We start from the raw sequence: 18,735 nt of genomic DNA, 5'->3' as shown, positions 1-18,735 counted from the left end.
CTTCAGTTTGAAGATTTGCATATCAGATGTTTTTATCCTGATGTCTTACATTGCTAATTACTGTACTAGCCTAGAAAAAAGAGATGAGAGACTAAACTGATCCCATTGTACAAATCTGGGGTTGCAACATAGAGCTGTGTAAACGTGTGTGTTTAAAGTAGAGAGATTAAATGAGAAACCAATCATATGCACGCCTGGCCGGTGCCGCTGGCATGATTTGTTTTCGGTGTACCAGGCTACCAGCCCCTCTTCGGTTTGGTTTCTCTGTTCAGCGACCACTGCGTGTAGCGTGGGTAACCCAGTGCCGCCATTGCCACAGAGCAGTCTGGTGCCTTCATTTCTCAGCGCCCCAATGCCTCCCGTGCTGCCGCTGCTGGAGCAGTTTGGTTGCGTACTTGCCTCCACACCCGGAGCCTCAGGCTCTGATTACAGGATACGAGGCAAATGGTCGATGTTGGTGCTGTGCTGGGCCTGCGGATGGCCGACCTCGTCGCCCGCTGCTGGCCACGGCTCTGTGATCTCCTAGGGTTCTCATGTCTTGCTCCGCTATGGCAGCTCTGCTAATCCCTGGAACCTGCCGCCGCATCCTTGCTTGGTCTCCGTCAACCAGGCCCAAGTTCACTCGACCACTAGCACTGTTGTTGCTGCATCTCACTGTTGCTGCATCCGAGCTCAGCAAGATCTGGTGTTTTGGGATGAATTCGATTTTTTTCCCCCAAACTGTGTACGACTCTTTGCGTTGGTTCATGGATTGTACCTGGGAGCTGGAGTGCGTTCAGTTGGAGTAGTGTCAGAGGATTTGGAGGATGATGCTCTCTTTGGGGATCGTACTTAGTGTCGTTTCAGGTTAGCTGTTAGCACGAAAACCATGCAGGATTTCCCAGGTTTCAGCAGCCTGGGACTGTCATAATCAACAGAAGTTCAATGCTATCCCAGTTTTCCTCCACTGATTGCACCGTTTTCCTCGGTGGAATTAGTCTAGGCCATGCAGGAGGAAAATCAGAGAACTGCCCTCAAATATTCAGGTTGAGTTAAGCTTCCTTGATGCTCACACGTCCGAGTTCAGATCAGCAGTTGCTAACAAAATTCATGAATGGGCTGACTTGCTAACAGTTACTTTTCCTATTACAGGATGTATTATTGGACTAACTTGGCGATACCGCAGACGAGCAGATTATACCAATTTTTTTTTTTTTTTGCAGGAAACAGCTGACATTACAACAAGGCTTTTACAGAGAGGACCTCCACGAAGAACAAAAATACACCCAAGTCCCTCTGCAGAACAAAGCCACCGACACAGAGCAGCACGTTCCGGCGGCGCGCCGCCGCCGCACCTTCACAGTCGCCTTGGATACGAAGATGACCCCTTACGGACGGGAAGTCGCCGGTCCTCGAACTCCGGAGAGCCTCCATCCTGCGCTGCCAGTCGCCTTGCTCCCTTGCTGCACCATCAGCCGCCTCGGAATTCAGATCTGGATCCGCCGCATCAGACTCCAGGGCTTCTAGTACTTCTTATGTTCTGGGTCTTCTGTCAGTCGACTAAACTACTAAAAAATAGAGAAGGCTTCAAGTTAGGTGAAACGATTAAGGAATTAGCGTACTCAGGGCATGTACAATGGTAGACTCTTATGGAGACGCTTAAGTAGCCAAAAAAAATTAATTATTGTAAAATACACAGACAAGAGTCTGTAACAGCAATGCAGAGCGCTAATGTGGGCGCTAAAAAAAGTGAGAAGCGCCCCTGTCCTCCAACGCTAGACTACTAGCGCTCTTCCGCCCCTCCACAATTCTCTGAAGCCGGCCGCCTGCTACTCCAGGTCTCCAGCGACCTTGTCACCTTGACATTCCGGCCGAGCCTGCATGGATCTCCGTCGCTGCACAGTCCCCTCTCATCTCTGAACACGGTGTCGCCTACAGGCGTGCCCCCCAATCCGGCCGGTTATCCAGAGCCCAAATCGAGCATGGAATCCGATGGAGTGGAGCATGATGATGACGAAGTGGAAGGAGGCGATTTGGTTCCAATTAGAACGATTGAGCTCGACTCCGTGACATTCGAGGCGGATTTCCCTTGCAGCGGCGGAGGAGGATGAAGTCGATGCAATATGTGGTCATGGGGATAAGCTCATCGGGGAAGGCGGCGGGACAGGGGGTGGTGCTTACCGCACACTGTCCGCGTTTCACCCACATCGACGGGCTCGATCACACCGAACGAAACGGGATAATCCAATTGCATGGGGGAGGATCCATAGCGCCCGTCGCCTCCGCTTTTTCTTCTGCGGTCCAAAAATTCACGAAGCGTCGACGTCTCATCTTGCGTCGACGCAAGCTACAATCCCAGGATCGACTGGGAATCGGGGCTAACGGCCAGGAAATCGATCCTAGCGCCGGCTATTAGCGCCTGCGTTGTAGATGCCCTGAGGCGTCAGTGCTGATCGTTGAGACTGCTTGCCTATACCTCTTCCTGATTCTCTCTGCTAGTGTCATCAACTTAATAATACTCACAACTTGCATCTCACGCCAACGATTCAAGTTTTAGGTTAGGTAATGACTGATTCAGTTTGACTAGTTAATTAACTTCCCCTTGTTGGTTCCATAGACAGAACTATGTTCTCATTCCCATCGGCACAAGGTTCTCCGGAGCACGACCTAACACCCATATCAATCTTGAAGGTAATTTTGTGTATCTCCCCCTGATCTCTCGCCCCAAGCTTGTTATGGTACCACATGATGCCTCATCCACCGTTAAGGAATTAGCGTACTAAGGCGTCAGTGCTGATGGTTGAGACTGCTTACCTATATCTCTACTGATTCCATCTAATCAATATTAGTACCTTTTAGGAGATAGGGTGGGGATAATTGGCTAGTGTCATCAACTTAATAATAGGACGTTGCTTCTGCTCTAAAGACCTAGGTTAGTCTGAAAGTCACCCACCCAAAAATAGAAATAAACTAATCTAACATCTTTCACGTTCTAAAAATAGAAAGTTCTAGTCCTACACGTTTCTTCTTTCCGCGTGGGATGGCTGCGGCACGAGTCATGGGACGTGCAAATCAGTGGGTTCCGTCCCAAATCCATGACAAGAAAAAAAATACCAAATCGTTCGCAAACTCACGCCAAAAAACCGCATCTGTCATCTACTTGTTTTTTCTACCTCGAGATGAAAACAAGTAAATGATTCTGGATTAGTGGATGTAGAAAAAATAAACAAGAAAACATCTAAAATTGCCATCGTTCCAGATGTAATTTTTTAAAAGGTGAACCTAATATTCTTACATCCAAAACTAGCCTGAACCAGATTGGATGTAGAAAAGGAAGAAAAATTACATCCACCATTTGTTACATCCAAAGTCAAAACTAGCCTGAACCAGATTGGATGTAGAAAAGGAAGAAAAATTAGATCCACCATTTGTTACATCCAAAGTCGTTCAGAAACCTACTAATCAAGATCCTAAATGTAAAAAATGAAAAAAAAATACATTCAGATTGAGAAGAACATATTATTTCTTACATCTAAAATCCTCCAGGAACCTAATAATCAAGATACTAGATGTAGAAAAAGGAAAGAAATACATCATTTGCTGCAAAAAATTACTAGTACCAGAACTGGGGGCTACTTGACGTGTGATAACTGAAGAGGAGATTCCTGAATGTGGACATTATACAAAACAGCAACGGGGCGGTGGCCTCCTCCCGCCCGACGGCGCACGCGGGGAGCACAAACCTGAGCATCGCGGCTGCCTCCCCGGACCGCATCGCGGCGCGATGTCTTGTGCGAGGACTTTGGCCACCGCCTCCACAGCGCCTTGAGCATGGCGGCAACCGTCAACGCCTCGCCGCCGGAACTTGACAAGCGCGTCCGCGCCGGCGCCATGAGAGATGGAACCACCCCGAGGCGCTCGGCGATGGGGCCGAGGCAGCCGCAGCGGCGCCGAGTCCGGGTCGGCGAAATGGCGCGCGGTAGGGCAGCAGGGTGCCTCGGCCGCGCCCCCGACGCCTCGAGCATGGCGGCCGCCGTCAACACCTCGCCGCCGAGGAACTTGACGAGGGCGTCCGCGCCGGCGCCGTGAGGGACGGGGACCACCCTGAGCCTCTCGGCGATGGGGCCGAGGTACGGCTGCAGCGCGCCGAGCTGGTCGGCGATTGGGGCGAGGTAGGGGAAGCAGGGTGCCTCGGCAGGTGCCGTCGCCGCGGCGGCGGAGGCAGGCCGGGAGGCGGTCAAGGCGGAGCAGCGGAGGTGCTGGCATCGGGATCCTCTCGACGGGGTGCTCAAATTCATGGAGTTGGGATGGGGATGGGAACGACAGGGGAGGAGAATCGAGATGGATAAGCTACGACTAGCATTTGTGCGGTCGCCGTCGCCACGTGCTTGTGGTCCCCGCAAAAAAAACCCATCATGTCACACATGCACGCCTGCGGTAGTTTTAAGCCGTTGGATCGCGATCTAACGCGCGCGAGCCGTGGGCACCGTGGAAGACACGGGAGTGCCCTGGCATGAAATAGAAATTGGGTTAATAATACTCACAACTTGCATGTCACGCCAACGATTCAACATCAGGTTCTTAGCCTCGTTGGTTAGGGTAACGACTGATTCAGTTTGAATACTTAATTAACTCTCCCTTGGTTCTACAGACAGAACACTCTTCTCATTCCCATCAGCACAAGTTGCTCCAGAGCACGGCCTAACATCCATATCCATCTTCAAGGTTATTTTTGTATCTCTCTCTGATCTCTCGCCCCAAGCTTGTTATGGTTCAAAAAATGATTGCATCCATACCACTGTTCTCCTATTTTTTTCTAGCCTCCCTAATTTGTTGTTTCTCATGTTAATAATCGAAGAATGGCAATGGTTCTGGATGCCTTAGCCTCCAACGTGCTCAGCATGTTAACGCAGATGGCGAAAGAGGAGGTTGGCCTGCTGCTTGGAGTCTCCGGTGAGATCGATAGGCTGAGCGTCCAGCTTCATGACCTCAAGAACTTCCTGGCCGATGCCGAGAGAAGGCGCATCACCGACAAGAGCGTGCAGGGGTGGGTGACAGAGCTCAAGGGCACCATGTACGAGGCAGCCGATATCCTTGACCTCTGCCAGCTCAAGGCCATGGAGCAGAGTCCACTAGCATCACACATGGGGTGCTTCAACAAATTACTCTCCTGCCTGAGCAGTCCCCTCTTCAACTATGACATCGGCAGCCGCATCAAGGTGCTGAACCAGAGGCTTGACAGCATTAAGGAGCGGAGTGCTGCCTTCAGCTGCTTCATCAACCACAGCTCCTACGATGACCGTGGTAGCAAAGTACATGCCTCTCGGGCTGCCTTTGCCGGCCGGGAGACGTCAGGGCTGGTCGACTGGTCAGGTGTCGTAGGGGAGAAAATCGAACAAGACACAAGAAAGCTGGTGGAGATGATGTTGACAGGAATCCAGGGGGCGACAAGCCGTGCAGACAACCGAGTCATGGTTTTTGCTATTCTGGGTGTTGGTGGGATTGGCAAGACCACGCTGGCCCAAAAGGTCTTCAATGACGAGGCCATCCAAAGTGAATTCGACAAGACAATATGGGTTAGCGTGAATCAAGACTTTAATGAGGCTGAGCTACTGAGGAGAGCCATCATCGAAGCTGGGGGAGACCATCAACATGCTGGAAATGCAAAAGCGACGCTTCAACGAGTCCTCAAGGATACCTTGATAGGGAAGAAGATCTTGCTAGTGATGGATGATGTTTGGAACCACATAGCATGGGAGGATGTGCTCAAAACACCGCTTGTTAATGGGGCCGCTCCAGGTAGCCGAGTTCTCGTCACCACTAGAGATGAAAGAGTCGCCCGAGGGATGAGATCTGTGCCGCCCTACCACCACATCGACAAATTAGACGACGATGACGCTTGGTCCTTGCTCAAGAAACAGGTCTATATAAATTAACTAGTAACCCTTTTATAAAAGAAGACTTCATCAATTTACTTCCTTTGCGCCCTTAACCTTAATTCTGTCATATTTATTCAATCCACTACTCCATTTAATCAACAAAAATAGAAACTTACCCATTATTAATTGTCACTTATGTGGGCTTCTGCAGGTAGTCTTAAATGAGATAGATGAGTCTGAGATTGCTACACTGAAAGATATAGGAGTGGGAATTATATCAAAATGTGATGGTTTGCCACTTGCAGTCAAAGTGATGGGAGGACTCTTGCGCCAGAAAGAGAGAAATCACAGTGATTGGGGGAAGGTCTTGCATGATTCTGCATGGTCGGTTGTCGGTATGCCTGAAGAGCTGAACTATGTTGTATATGTAAGCTATGAAGATTTGTCTCCTTGCTTGAAGCAATGCTTTCTGCACTACTCCCTTCTCCCCAAAAACATAATGTTTGGTATGAATATAATTGTTGGGATGTGGATCAGCGAAGGATTTGTCAATGGAAGCTTATCAGATGACCTAGAAGAATTTGGGAGACAATACTATGAAGAGTTAATCTTGCGAAACCTCATAGAGCCGCACAAGACTACTGGTCAATATAATTGCATAATGCATGATATTGTTCGCTCATTTGGTCAGTATCTGTCACGAGATGAAGCAAGAATAGCTCATACTGGAGAAACTTCAACTATTAGTGAACTTAATTCCCAAAAGGTTTTCCGGCTATCTATAGAAACCGGAGGATCAGAATCAGGTAGACGGAAGTGGAGTATGTTACAAGAACAGAAACATCTGAGGACGCTAATATCAATTGGTCAATTCAAGATCAGGCCCGATGATTCATTGATTTCTTTTCCAAGTCTACGCACTTTGCACATTCAATCTGCAAAAATTGCTGCATTAGTTGATTATGTATATCAACTCAAGCACTTGAGGTTTTTGTCAATGCGACAATGTGACATATCTAGGCTACCAGATAACATTGGAAAAATGAAATTTTTGCAGCTCATTGATGTTAGAAGCTGTAGAAATTTGACAAAGCTTCCTGATAGCATTGTAAAACTAGAGCATCTGAGGTATATTAACATGAACAAAACTAGTAAAGATGCCACCATACCTCGAGGGTTTGGTGGCCTAACAAATATGAGGATACTGTATGGGTTTCCAGCCCACATGGATGGTGAGTGGTGTAGTTTAGAAGAGTTGGGTCCTCTTTGTGAGCTTAGGAAGCTTGGACTAAATAGTTTGAAGAATGTATACGATCCCTCATCCGCAACAATGGCAAGGCTCTGTGAGAAGGTACATCTTACTGACCTGATCTTACGTTGCAGCAGTAGGACAGATGATGGGCTGGTCAAAGACGAAGAAGAGGAAAGGAAAATTGTTGAATTGTTTGATAAGTTGTGCCCTCCCCCGTGCTTAGATTTCCTGGAAATCGTGGGATATTTTGGCCAATGGCTTCCAAGCTGGATGATGTCAACATCTGCGGTGGCCCTCGAGAGCTTGAAAACTCTGTGGATGACTAATCTGACTTCTTGCACCCAACTACCTGATGGCTTATGCAAGCTCCCGTATTTACAAAACATTCATATCCGCCACGCTCCGGCTATCAAGCGTGTTGGTCCTGATTTCATGCAACTGTACCATCACAGTAGCCATCATCCTTCCAAGACAATGGCTGCATTTCCCAGATTGAACAAGCTAGTCTTAGAAGGAATGGTGGAATGGGAGGAATGGGAGTGGGGGGAGCAAGTGAAAGCCATGCCCGTTTTGGAGCAGCTTGAGGTCAAGGGCTGCAAACTGAGGCATGTTCCTCCAGGCCTTTCATTCCATGCAAGGGCTTTGAGAAAACTATCTACGAAAAACATCCAACACCTCAGTTCACTTGAGAACTTTGCTTCCGTTGTCGATCTTGAAGTCTCCCAAAACCCTGACCTGGAAAGAATCAGTAATTTCCCTATATTGCAGAAGCTTTCCATCATCATGTGTCCAAAGATGAAGGTACTAGAGGGTGTGCCTTTACTCCAAACCCTTGTGCTAAAGGACTATGTCGCTGAAGCACTCCCGGAATACATGAGAGATGTCAATCCAAGACAGCTGAATCTGGACTGCAGTTTAGCGCTGCTCACTTCCATCAGCATGGGGCAATCTGGCCCCGAGTGGGCAAAGTTCAGCCATGTTGAGCGTATAAAGGCATATGCGCAGGAGGGAGACAACGAAAGGAATTGGTATGTGTTGTACACGAGAGAACCCTACAGCTTGGAGACGAACATTCTTCTACAACTGCAGGTAAACTAACATAGTAATCTTTTTCGATTACTCTCCTTGTTCAGCTTTTTTTTTACATTCTCACGTGTGTCACTACGGGAGAGCACAGATGTGCCGACGGCCGTCGTGTGTGCCGACGGCCAAATATCGGGGCCGTCGGCACAGAAGGCTCCGGACCGCGGCAATAAGGATGGCCGTCGGCGTTAAAATGGCCGTCGGTACAGGACCAGTCTGGCCGTCGGCGCAACATTTTTTTTCCATTTTTTTTCACTACGGACCTGTGCTGACGGTTATACCGTCGGCATAGCTTTTTTCTATTTCTGCACGACAGTCTTCAAAAAAGCATAACTAAATCATTCTAATTGAGAAAAATAAGTATAATATATTAAATTTTGCAGAAAAACAAGATCTATCATAGAAAAATATAAAAAATGGAATATTTCAAATACCTAAACAAATCTTTTTAGAAATGAGCTATAATGTTCGAGGTTTCATGGCTTTCACACAGGCCAAAAATGAAAATATTGTCGGTCGTGGGTCGGATTAGAAATGCGTGTCCGGGGTCTTACTTCCCATCCTAGGGCTCATACACGTGCCAAATATGACCTCGTTTCGGCAAACTATGCCATGCCGAGGCCGTTTCCCACCTCATTTCCCCTGAAATCCATAGAACTCCCTACGTGATAGCCCTTTTCGTGAAGGATTTTTCGAAATAATTGTCGTATCCCAGTTTTAACAAACGGAATAGTTACTATGACATATAAAATGACGTCACGCGCCTCCGTGGGAATTTGGACTTCGTTCAAATTGCCATCTGGCCAAAACAGGACCCTCGGGACATGCGGTATCGCCGTACCGGGCGTGCGGGTGCACCCATTCGCGGACAAACTAAACGGACAAAAATTACATATAACGATGCGTTGTTGTACTAAAAACAATTTTTCCGAAATTTCTGGAGCGACGGATAGTTGACCCCTAGTTCAAATCCGGTCAGTTCCAGCGGATTCGGCGGGACACCGCCGGAAGCCGCATGGGTTCCCAAAAAGCTAACGCGTGCACATGTCATGTGATAGGTGGTGCATAGGTGGTATACTATCATCGCACAGAGGTTTCACGTCATACTAAAATGCGCCCCATGTAGCTGCTTCACAAATAAAAACCGTTTGGGCACGCTAAAAATGAAAAGATGGCCGTCCGTGGGTCGGATTAGAAATCCGCGTCCGGGGTCTTGCTTCCCATCCTAGGGTCCACACACGTGCTAAATATGATCTCGTTTCGGCAAACTATGCCATGCCGAGGCCGTTTTCCACCTCATTTCCCCTGAAATTCATAGAACTCCCTACGGGTGATAGCCCTTTTCGTGAAGGATTTTTCGAAATAATTGCCGTATCCCAGTTTTAACAAACGGAATAGTTACTATGACATATAAAATGACGTCACGCAGCTCCGTGGGATTTTTGGACTTCGTTCAAATTACCATCTGGCCAAAACAGGACCCTCGGGACATGCGGTATCGCCGTACCGGGCGTGCGGGTGCACCCATTCGCGAACAAACTAAACGGACAAAAAATAGCACATATAATGATGCGTTTTTGTACTAAAAACAATTTTTCCGAAATTTCTGGAGCGACGAATAGTTGACCCCTAGTTCAAATTCGGTCAGTTTCCAGCGGATTCGGCGGGACACCGTCGAAAGCCACATGGGTTACCAAAAAGCTAACGCGTGCACATTTCATGTGATAGGTGGTGCATAGGTGGTCTACTATCATCGCACAGAGATTTCACGTCATACTAAAATGCGTCCCATCTAGCTGCTTCACAAATAAAAACCGTTTGGGCACGCTAAAAATGAAAAGATGGCAGTCCGTGGGTCAGATTAGAAATCCGCATCAGGGGTCTTGCTTCCCATCCTAGGGTCCACATACGTGCCAAATATGATCTCGTTTCGGCAAACTATGCCATGTCGAGGCCGTTTCCCACCTTATTTCCCCTGAAATCCATAGAATTCCGGACGTGTAGCCCTTTTCGTGAAGGGTTTTTCAAAATAATTGCCGTATCCCAGTTTTGACAAACGGAATAGTTACTATGACATATAAAATGACGTCACGCGGCTCGTGAGATTTTTTAACTTCGTTTAAATTGCCATATGGTCAAAACAGGACCCCCGGGACATGCGGTATCGTCGCGTGCGGGTGCATCCATTCGCGAACAAACTAAAAGGACAAAAATTAGCACATATAATGATGCGTCGTTGAACTAAAATGTTTTTTTTTCGGAATTTCTGGAGCGACGGATAGTTCACCCCTAGTTCAAATCCGGTCAGTTTCCAGCGAATTCGGCGGGACACCGCCGGAAGCCGCATGGGTTCCAAAAAGCTAACGCGTGCACATGTCATGTGATAGGTGGTCCGTAGGTGGTCTACTATCATCGCACGGAGGTTTCACGTCATACTAAAATGCGCCTCATGTAGCTGCTTCACAAATAAAAATCGTTTGGGCACGCTAAAAATGAAAAGATGGCTGTCCGTGGGTGGAATTAGCAATCCGTGTCCGGGGTCTTGCTTCCCATCCTAGGGTCCACACACGTGCCAAATATGACCTTGTTTCGGCAAACTATGCCATGTCGAGGCCGTTTTCCACCTCATTTTCGATAAAGTCAGTCAAATTTAAACTAGAGGTACTTGATCTAATGCTCATGATTTTTGGGTAAGTTAACTTTGTAGGTTCAAAAGATGATATGGATATCATATTTGTATTCCTCTCATTTTTCTGATTAATTTAGACATATTATTGACCAAATTCGCATTTACTGATATTAATTATTCCATATTAAATAAAAGACAAAAAATCATTTAATTGTTTTTCAAATTCTATATTATATATATATATTCATTGTTGTTTACTTAAGTAATTGTTTAGAATTCAAAAATATAGAAGTGTGACATCACGGTCAAATGGTTAATATGATAGATATGATAATATTAATATCAATGTGTCATTTCTTTCATGGAAGCTCATCCGAAGAGAACCAAGAAGTTAAGCGTGCCGGGGTGGGAGTAGTGTGAGGATGGGTGACCAATTGGGAAGTTTGACTACAAGTGCAATTTGACCTAAGATTAAGTGTACTAAGTGTGATTGTGAAAGATTAACAAGGAAAAAAGTAGAAAAAGAAAAGTGAAAAAAATAATAAAAAATATTTTTTTTCAAAAAAAAATTTGAATATTTTTTCGAAAATAATTTTGAAAATTTTGAAATACTATGCCGACGGTTTTCGGCACAACAATCTGTGCCGACGGCCAGTCTGTACCGACGGTGATTGGGCAGTCCCCAACCAGAACTGTGCCGACGGTCACCGTCGGCATAGCCTGTGCCGACGGCCTTCTGGGCTGTGCCGACGGCTAGCGGCCGTCGGCATACTCCATCTCTCCCGTAGTGTGTATAGGACTTTTAGCTAGGATATTTCTTATCTTCTCATTTCCCTTAAATATGTTGTTTCAGAGTACGAAGAGGAACATGGCATACAAACAAGAACAGAGGCAGGAGAAATAATTCTAGGTGGTCTTCCATCCCACGCTTGCAGAAACTTGAAGCATGAAGTTTATCGTCACTTGTTGCTTCAGTGTCATCTACATTACGAGTTGTTAGCGAGCTATTTGTATATTGTATTTTCTTCAGTAGTTAGAGGTTTTCTGCATATTGCACACCTATACATCTACTATATATTGTGACCTTTGACCCCCGTGAAATACAAATTGATTATTCTTAACATGATATCAGAAGCTAAGTTTTTTACGCGTCGCAACTAGGGTTGTTTTCCGCTGCGCCGCCACCACCAATATTGGTTGGCTGCTTTAGGAGAGGCTTGATCTTCTCCGCTGAGTGAGCTTCTTCACCGCAACCCGTCCCAGCCGTAGCTGCCCCGGTCCTGGTCCCGGTCCCGTCTCGGCCGCGCGCCGGTTGACTGGAGCTGCTGCCGCTCCGCCTTTGTCTCCGCACACGAACTGAGGCGCTTGTTCTCCTTTTCCTGTCGTGGTCTGTCCAGTCGGGCCTCCCTGGTTTGATGTGGAAGAGTTAACCCGATCCAGATCTCTTCAAAATGAAATTAAAAAAACAGGAAACGTTCTTTCAGCATGGTGACGGTGTTGCGTCCCATCCATCGGTACTTGGTGCTCGTTCGGTTTCTTGGTCGGTTTTCACACATGATGATTGATGGTGACTGCTCTACATCTACACCTCTCGCAGTCCCCTCTCGTGGCAGTGACAATGGTATGTGGACCCGCCTCTCTACGTCGATACTTGCCGTTGTGGATGTTTTACGTCGACTTCGGGTATGGCGCCTCGCCGCTCTACAACGACACCTCCCGCAGCTTCTACATGTGATTGTAGCCGCTCTCCGTCGACTTTATATATGTCCCCTCGCTACCCTACATCGACGCCTCTCGTGGCTTCTGCACATGGTTGTCGACGCTCTCCATCGACTTCGTCTGCGCCACCTCGCCACTCTACATCAACACCTCCCGCGGCTTGTGCACGCGTTTGCGACCGCTCTACATCGACTATTCATGCGGCTTTCACAGGCGATTACGCTTGCTCTTCCTTGGCTTAAGCTTCAACCTCTTCAATTGCGTCTCTGAGTACGCCTGAGCATAAGCGGATCCAGAAATTTTTTGAAGCCTGGGCAAATAGGCTTAATGTGCTAATTTTGTATCAAATACATGTAAAATAGGGATGAAAATAAGCCTGTCGGCCGGCCGGAAGCCTGGGCGGCCGCCCGGGCTGGAGGGATGCTAGGTCCGCCTATGCGCGTGAGATTGAGCAACTCCGATGCCTACTTGTTACTTTTGGGACTCTTCACCGACTAGTTCTGTTGGTTTTGTGACTGACTTTTCTTGCACTAAGAGACCACATTCTTCTCATTCAGGTACATCCTCTTGGATTCTTGATACTGGAGCATATTTTCATATGACTCATGATTCTTCCGCTTTAAGCTCTGTTCGCCCCACCGATCCCCTTGTTTTCTGTTCTTACCGTTGATGGTTCTGCCCTCCCAGTTGCTAGTCGCGGCACTCTTAGTAGTTCCGTTTTTCATGTTCCTTCTGTTGCTCATATTCCTCGACTCACCAAGAATCTTGTCTCTGGTAGTCATATTGTCGACTCTCATTGTAGGGTCACTCTCAAATTTGATTCATGTTGTTGTTGCACGGGCACTCTGCATGGTGTTGGCCCCCGGCGCCCTGATGGCCTTTGTGAGCTTGGTTGGCTTCGTCTTCCTTCCTCTACCGCCACCGCGAGTCTTTCGGCCCCTGTTGCCGCATCCGGCCACCATGTATTTTTTAGCAGTGGCAGCATCGTCTTGGCCATTTATGTTGTTCTCGTCTCTCATCTCTAGTTCATCGTGGTGTTCTGGGTCTGTCTCTGGCAACCCCTCTTTGGGTTGTATGGGTTGTCGGCTTGGTAAGCAGATTCAACTACCATATCCTCATAGTGACTCTATGTATGCGCGTCTATTTGATCTTGTTCATTCAGATGTTTCGGGTACAGCTCCCTTCGTCTCGAAAGGGGGTCATCGATACTATATTATCTTGTATAAATGATTTCTCTCGCTACACTTTGATTTACTTTATATCTTCTCCTAGTGAGCTTCTCTCCATTTATAAGCGCTTTGTTGCCACGGTTCACACTCGGTTTCTCTAGACCTATTCGTGTGTTTCGTGTTGATTCTGCTAGTGAGTATATCTCTAAGCATTTGCTTTGTGTTCTTGCTGAGGAGGGCACTCTCACTCAGTTCCCTTGTCCCGGTGTGCATGCTCGGAATGGCGTTGTTGAGCGTACGCATTGTCATCTTCTTGAGACTGCTCATGTGATGATGATCTCTTCCTCTCTTCCGCCTTATTTCTTGGCTGAGGCTATCACTACCTCAACCTATCGCATTACCATCCAGCCTTTTGCCGCCCTTTAGGGTGGCATTCCTCTCGAGGGGCTCTATGATCGCTTTCCTGACTATTATGGTCTTCGTCTGTCTGGTTGTGTTTTCTATGTTCTTCTAGCTCCTCGTGAACGTACCAAGCTATCCGCTCAGTACACATGATCTGACGTTGTTTGTTCATTGTTCTCCCCGTGGTCGCACTCTCCTTCTTCTATATGTTGATGACATGATCATCACCGGTGATTACCTTGAGTATATTGCCTTTGTCAAAGCACATCTTAGTGAGCAGTTCCTTATGTCGGATCTTGGTATACTTCGCTATTTTCTTGGGATTGAGGTTTCGTCCACCTCTGATGATTTCTTTATATCCCAAGAACGTTATATTCAGGACCTTCTTGATCGTGCCGCTCTTATGGATGAGCGTACTGTTGAGACTCATATGAAGCTCAATATTTCTCTTCATGCCTGTGATGGTGGTCCTCTCTCTCATCTGGTCTCATCTATTTGGTTGTTACTCGCCTAGATATTTCTTATCATGTCCATATTCTTAGCCAGCTTGTCTCTACTCCCACTTCGGTCCACTACAGTCACCTTCTTTGTGTTCTACACTATTACGTGGAACTATCTCTTTTTATCTTTTCTTTCCTCGTTCCAGCTCGTTACAGCTCCAGTCCTACGCCGATGCTATATGGGAGAGTGATCCTTTGGATCGCCGGTCCCTTTCTACGTATTGTGTTTTTCACCCTGAAGAAAGTCTTCCCTCCTAAAACAATGTCGTCAACAAGAACATTGTCACGCACAATCAACTAAGGTTAGACATTGAATTTTCACCTTCAAAGGTAGGCTATGAACTTCTCATGTGCAGTCTTCCCCACTTTCATCTTCTGCTTCAAGTCACGAATCACCACGCTAATTTGTCATCGCGGAAAATTAAGACCAGAACCACCATTGTCCAAAGATCTCGGCTTCAAATGACCTTCTCCGCTAGCTGACTTCACAATGGAACAAGAAAGTGTGCCCCATAATGGTAATACCCAGCAGAGCTTCGCAGCGCTCCCTCTGAAACCAAACGGGCAGAGTAAAACACAGGTACGCCCAACAGAATCCCACCCAATCCAGTAAACTCCATGCATAAATATTCCAATGAAGTTCAATGGCGGAGCCTTTCGAAACACAACACTCTAGCCAGATCAATGAAAATGCCCATCCGGCAGATCATCACCTTCACGTGAATTGAAACCCTAGGACAACCACCTTTATTCGTAGCCGAGTTAGTAGCCCTCACGCTACCGGCCGACAACAGAAGAGATGCCAAATGCCAGGTTGCCAGAACAGCGAAGCCCCACACGTGGCCGCCATGCATCATATGAGCGAAGCAGTCACATAGCTCCGGGATGGTGATACGTCCATTTTGCATTACTATTTTATATCATAATTTACTGTTATTCATTGATATATTTCATATTTAGAGATGATACTTATGTTATTTCACCTATTTTGCATGTTTCATGATTATTGGAGAATTACTCACCGGAGTCAGAATTCTGCTGGAAAAGGCACCGTCAGGATACAATATTTCTGAAGATCAACAATTGACGGAAAATATACCGAAGCTCCTATTTTTCCAGATGACGGAGCCAGCCAAAAGGGGAGGCCGAGGAGGGCCGCCATGGGCCCTCCCCATAGGCCGGCGCGGCCACCAGGGCTGGCACGCCGCCATGTGGGGAGGGGGCCCACGACCCCCTCGGCCATCGCCCTTTCTCGTACTTCATCTCCCGAAAACCCGAAGGTGCGAGAGATCATCGAGGATAGCCACCGCCTCCTCCTCGAGGCGGAAAACACCAGAGAGAAAAGAGCTCTCCTGCAGGAAGAAATCTGCCGGGGAAATTCCCTCCCGGAGGGGGGAAATCGTCGCCATCGTCACCGTCATCGAGCTGGACTTCATTGGGATCATCATCATCATCTCCACCACCGACACCATCATCTCCACCGCTGCACCTCGTCTCCGCTATAACATCTAGGGTTGAATCTTGAGTATTTCATAGGGGAAACTCTCCCGGTGTTAATTACTCCTTGTTATTGATGCTATTGAGTGAAACCATTGAATCAAGGTTTATGTTCAGATTATTATCCATCATCATATCACCTCTGATCATGATCCATATGATGTCTTGTGAGTATTTCGTTTAGTTCTTGAGGACATGGGTGAAGTCTAAATGTTAGTAGTGAACTATGTTGAGTAATATTTAATGGTTTGATATTTAAGTTGTGGTGTTATTCTTCTAGTGGTGTCATGTGAACGTCGACTACATGATACTTCACCTTTATGGGCCTAGGGGAATGCATCTTGTATTCGTTTGCTAATTGTGGGGTTGCCGGAGTGACAGCAACCTGAACCCCCGTTGGTATATCGATGCATGAGGGATAGCAGGATCTCAGAGTTTAAGGCTGTGGTTAGATTTATCTTAATTACTTTCTTGTTTTTGCGGATGCTTGCAAGGGGTTTAATCACAAGTATGAATTAGTCCTAGGAAGGGCGGTGCATTAGCATAGGTTCACCCACAAAACACTTATCAAAACAATGAAGATTAATCAACTATATGAAGCGAAACTAGACTAAATTCCCGTGTGTCCTCAAGAACGTTTGGTCATCATAAGTAAACAAACCGGTTTGTCCTTTGTACTAAAAAGGATTGGGCCACTTGCTGCAATTATTATTATCGCATTTTACTTACTTGTATTTTATTTATCTGCTATATCAAAACCTCCTGAAAACTTGTCTGTGAGCATTTACAGTGAATCCTTCATCGAAACTGCTTGTCAACACCTTCTGCTCCTCGTTGGGTTCGACACTCTTATTTATCGAAAGTACTACGATATACCACCTATACTTGTGGGTCATCAAGACTATTTTCTGGCGCCGTTGCCGGGGAGTGAAGCGCTATTGGTAAGTGGAATTGGTAAGGGAAACTTTTACTGTGCGTGCTGTTTTTATTTCTGCCTGCTGCTATAATTCATTATGGAGAGATCTTCTCTTGAATTCCTATTCGGAAAATCTACTACTACTGCAAAGGTAGTGGATGAGGCGCCAGGTGAGAAAGTGATTCCATATAAAATACCTATGAAAATTATTGAACGTGTTGTGGATAACCGCTATGAAGGGGATGGAACTGTCCATCCTGGAGATCATTTGCTGTTTTTACATGAATTATGCGGGTTATTCAAGTGTGCAGGTATTTCTATGGATGAAGTTAGGAGGAAACTATTCTCTATGTCGATGTCTGGTAAAGCGGCGCATTGGTATGAACTGCTGAAGAATGGGCATTCTCTTGATTGGAAGGATATTGTGCCTCTATTTTATTCTAAATTCTATCCTCCAAGTGAAATTCACAAAGACCGAAACCGCATATATAATTTCTGGCCTCATGATGGAGAGAGTATTGCCCAAGCATGGGGGAGATTGAAGTCTTCAATGCTCAAATGTCCCATTCATGAGCTTCCTAGTAATATCATCATTGATAATTTCTATGCAAGACTTTCTTTTCAAGATAAAACCTTGCTGGATACTACTTGTTCTGGATCATTCACGCGCAACAAAGAAGAGTTTAAATGGGACCTTCTGGATCGGATTCAGGAGAATACTGAAGGATGGGAGAACGACAAAGGTAGAGATTCAGGTATAAATTATGATTATGAATGCATTGAAACTTTTATGGATACTGATAAATTTCGAAATATGAGTGCTACTTATGGTCTTGACTCTCAAGTTGTTGCAAATTATTATAAAGCTTTTGCCTCTCATTTTGAATTGCCTAGGAAGAGTTTTAATAAGTATCATGAACCTTACAAAGATAAAACTGATTCACCTATAGGTAAATGTATTGAAGTTAAAACTGTTGATCACATTCTTCCTGAAGCTTATATTGAAAAAAATTCCTTTTCCTATTAAAATGAAGGAGTATTCTGTTATAACTAGTGTGGTTAACAAAAGTGCAAAGAAACCTATAGAACCTGAGGAATAAACAAATGTTGAACCTGTTGTTGCAATAGTTAAAGACCTTGTGACTGAAAATGTAGAAGATGGTCACATTATTTTCTGTGAAGATGCTTCTAATATTGTTTCACATCCTAGTAAGTGTAGGAAAGCCAGTGTTCCTATGCCCTCTGTTAGAATTGGTGATCATTGTTATTATGGTTTATGCGATATTGGTGCAATTACTAGTGCCATTCCTTATGAGCTTTACAGAGAAATCATGCATGAAATTGGTTCTTTTGAACTTGAAGATATTGATATGGTTATTCGGCTAGCTAATAGAGAAACTATCTCTCCTATTGGTATTGTTCGAGATGTGGAAGTTCTATGTGGTAAGATTAAATATCCTGCTGACTTTTTGGTACTTGGTTCTGCTGCTAGTAAGACTTGTCCTATCATTTTTGGTAGACCTTTTCTAAATACTTGTGGAGCTATTATAGATTGCAAGAAAGAGAAAATTGTGACTAAATTTGCTGGTGAATCTTATGAGTTTAATTTCTCTAAATTTGCCAAAGTTCCTTATGAAGCTTAATTGCCTAATGATGATTTTAGAGTTGAACAGCTTGCATCTATTGCTCTTACTCCTAATAATCCTTTGC

At 45.9% G+C, this 18,735-nt stretch overlaps 1 protein-coding gene across 1 annotated transcript; it reads left to right on the top strand.

Annotated features, from left to right (window-relative positions):
• The first annotated feature begins 4,520 nt into the window (after window positions 1–4,520).
• LOC127313819 (putative disease resistance protein RGA4) lies at window positions 4,521–11,912 on the top strand. Its single transcript, XM_051344283.2, has 3 exons — window positions 4,521–5,900; window positions 6,070–8,199; window positions 11,676–11,912. The coding sequence occupies exons 1-3, from the start codon at window positions 4,839–4,841 to the stop codon at window positions 11,724–11,726; spliced, it is 3,243 nt and encodes a 1,080-aa protein (XP_051200243.1). The 5' UTR covers window positions 4,521–4,838; the 3' UTR covers window positions 11,727–11,912.
• The last annotated feature ends 6,823 nt before the right edge of the window (window positions 11,913–18,735 follow it).

Source organism: Lolium perenne, chromosome 7 (genome assembly GCF_019359855.2).
Source record: "Lolium perenne isolate Kyuss_39 chromosome 7, Kyuss_2.0, whole genome shotgun sequence".
Taxonomy (NCBI): Eukaryota; Viridiplantae; Streptophyta; class Magnoliopsida; order Poales; family Poaceae; genus Lolium; species Lolium perenne.
Note: the sequence above shows the minus strand (reverse complement) of the source record. Positions and strands in the feature narration are given on the sequence as shown.

What these genes read in the sequence shown, in the direction of transcription:
- LOC127313819 (XM_051344283.2), top strand. Translation starts at nt 4,839, where the DNA reads ATGGCAATGGTTCTGGATGCCTTAGCCTCCAACGTGCTCAGCATGTTA. An exon ending in GGTCCTTGCTCAAGAAACAG is followed by an intron (nt 5,901 to 6,069) that starts GTCTATATAAAT and finishes GGGCTTCTGCAG; the next exon opens with GTAGTCTTAAATGAGATAGA. An exon ending in ACATTCTTCTACAACTGCAG is followed by an intron (nt 8,200 to 11,675) that starts GTAAACTAACAT and finishes ATGTTGTTTCAG; the next exon opens with AGTACGAAGAGGAACATGGC.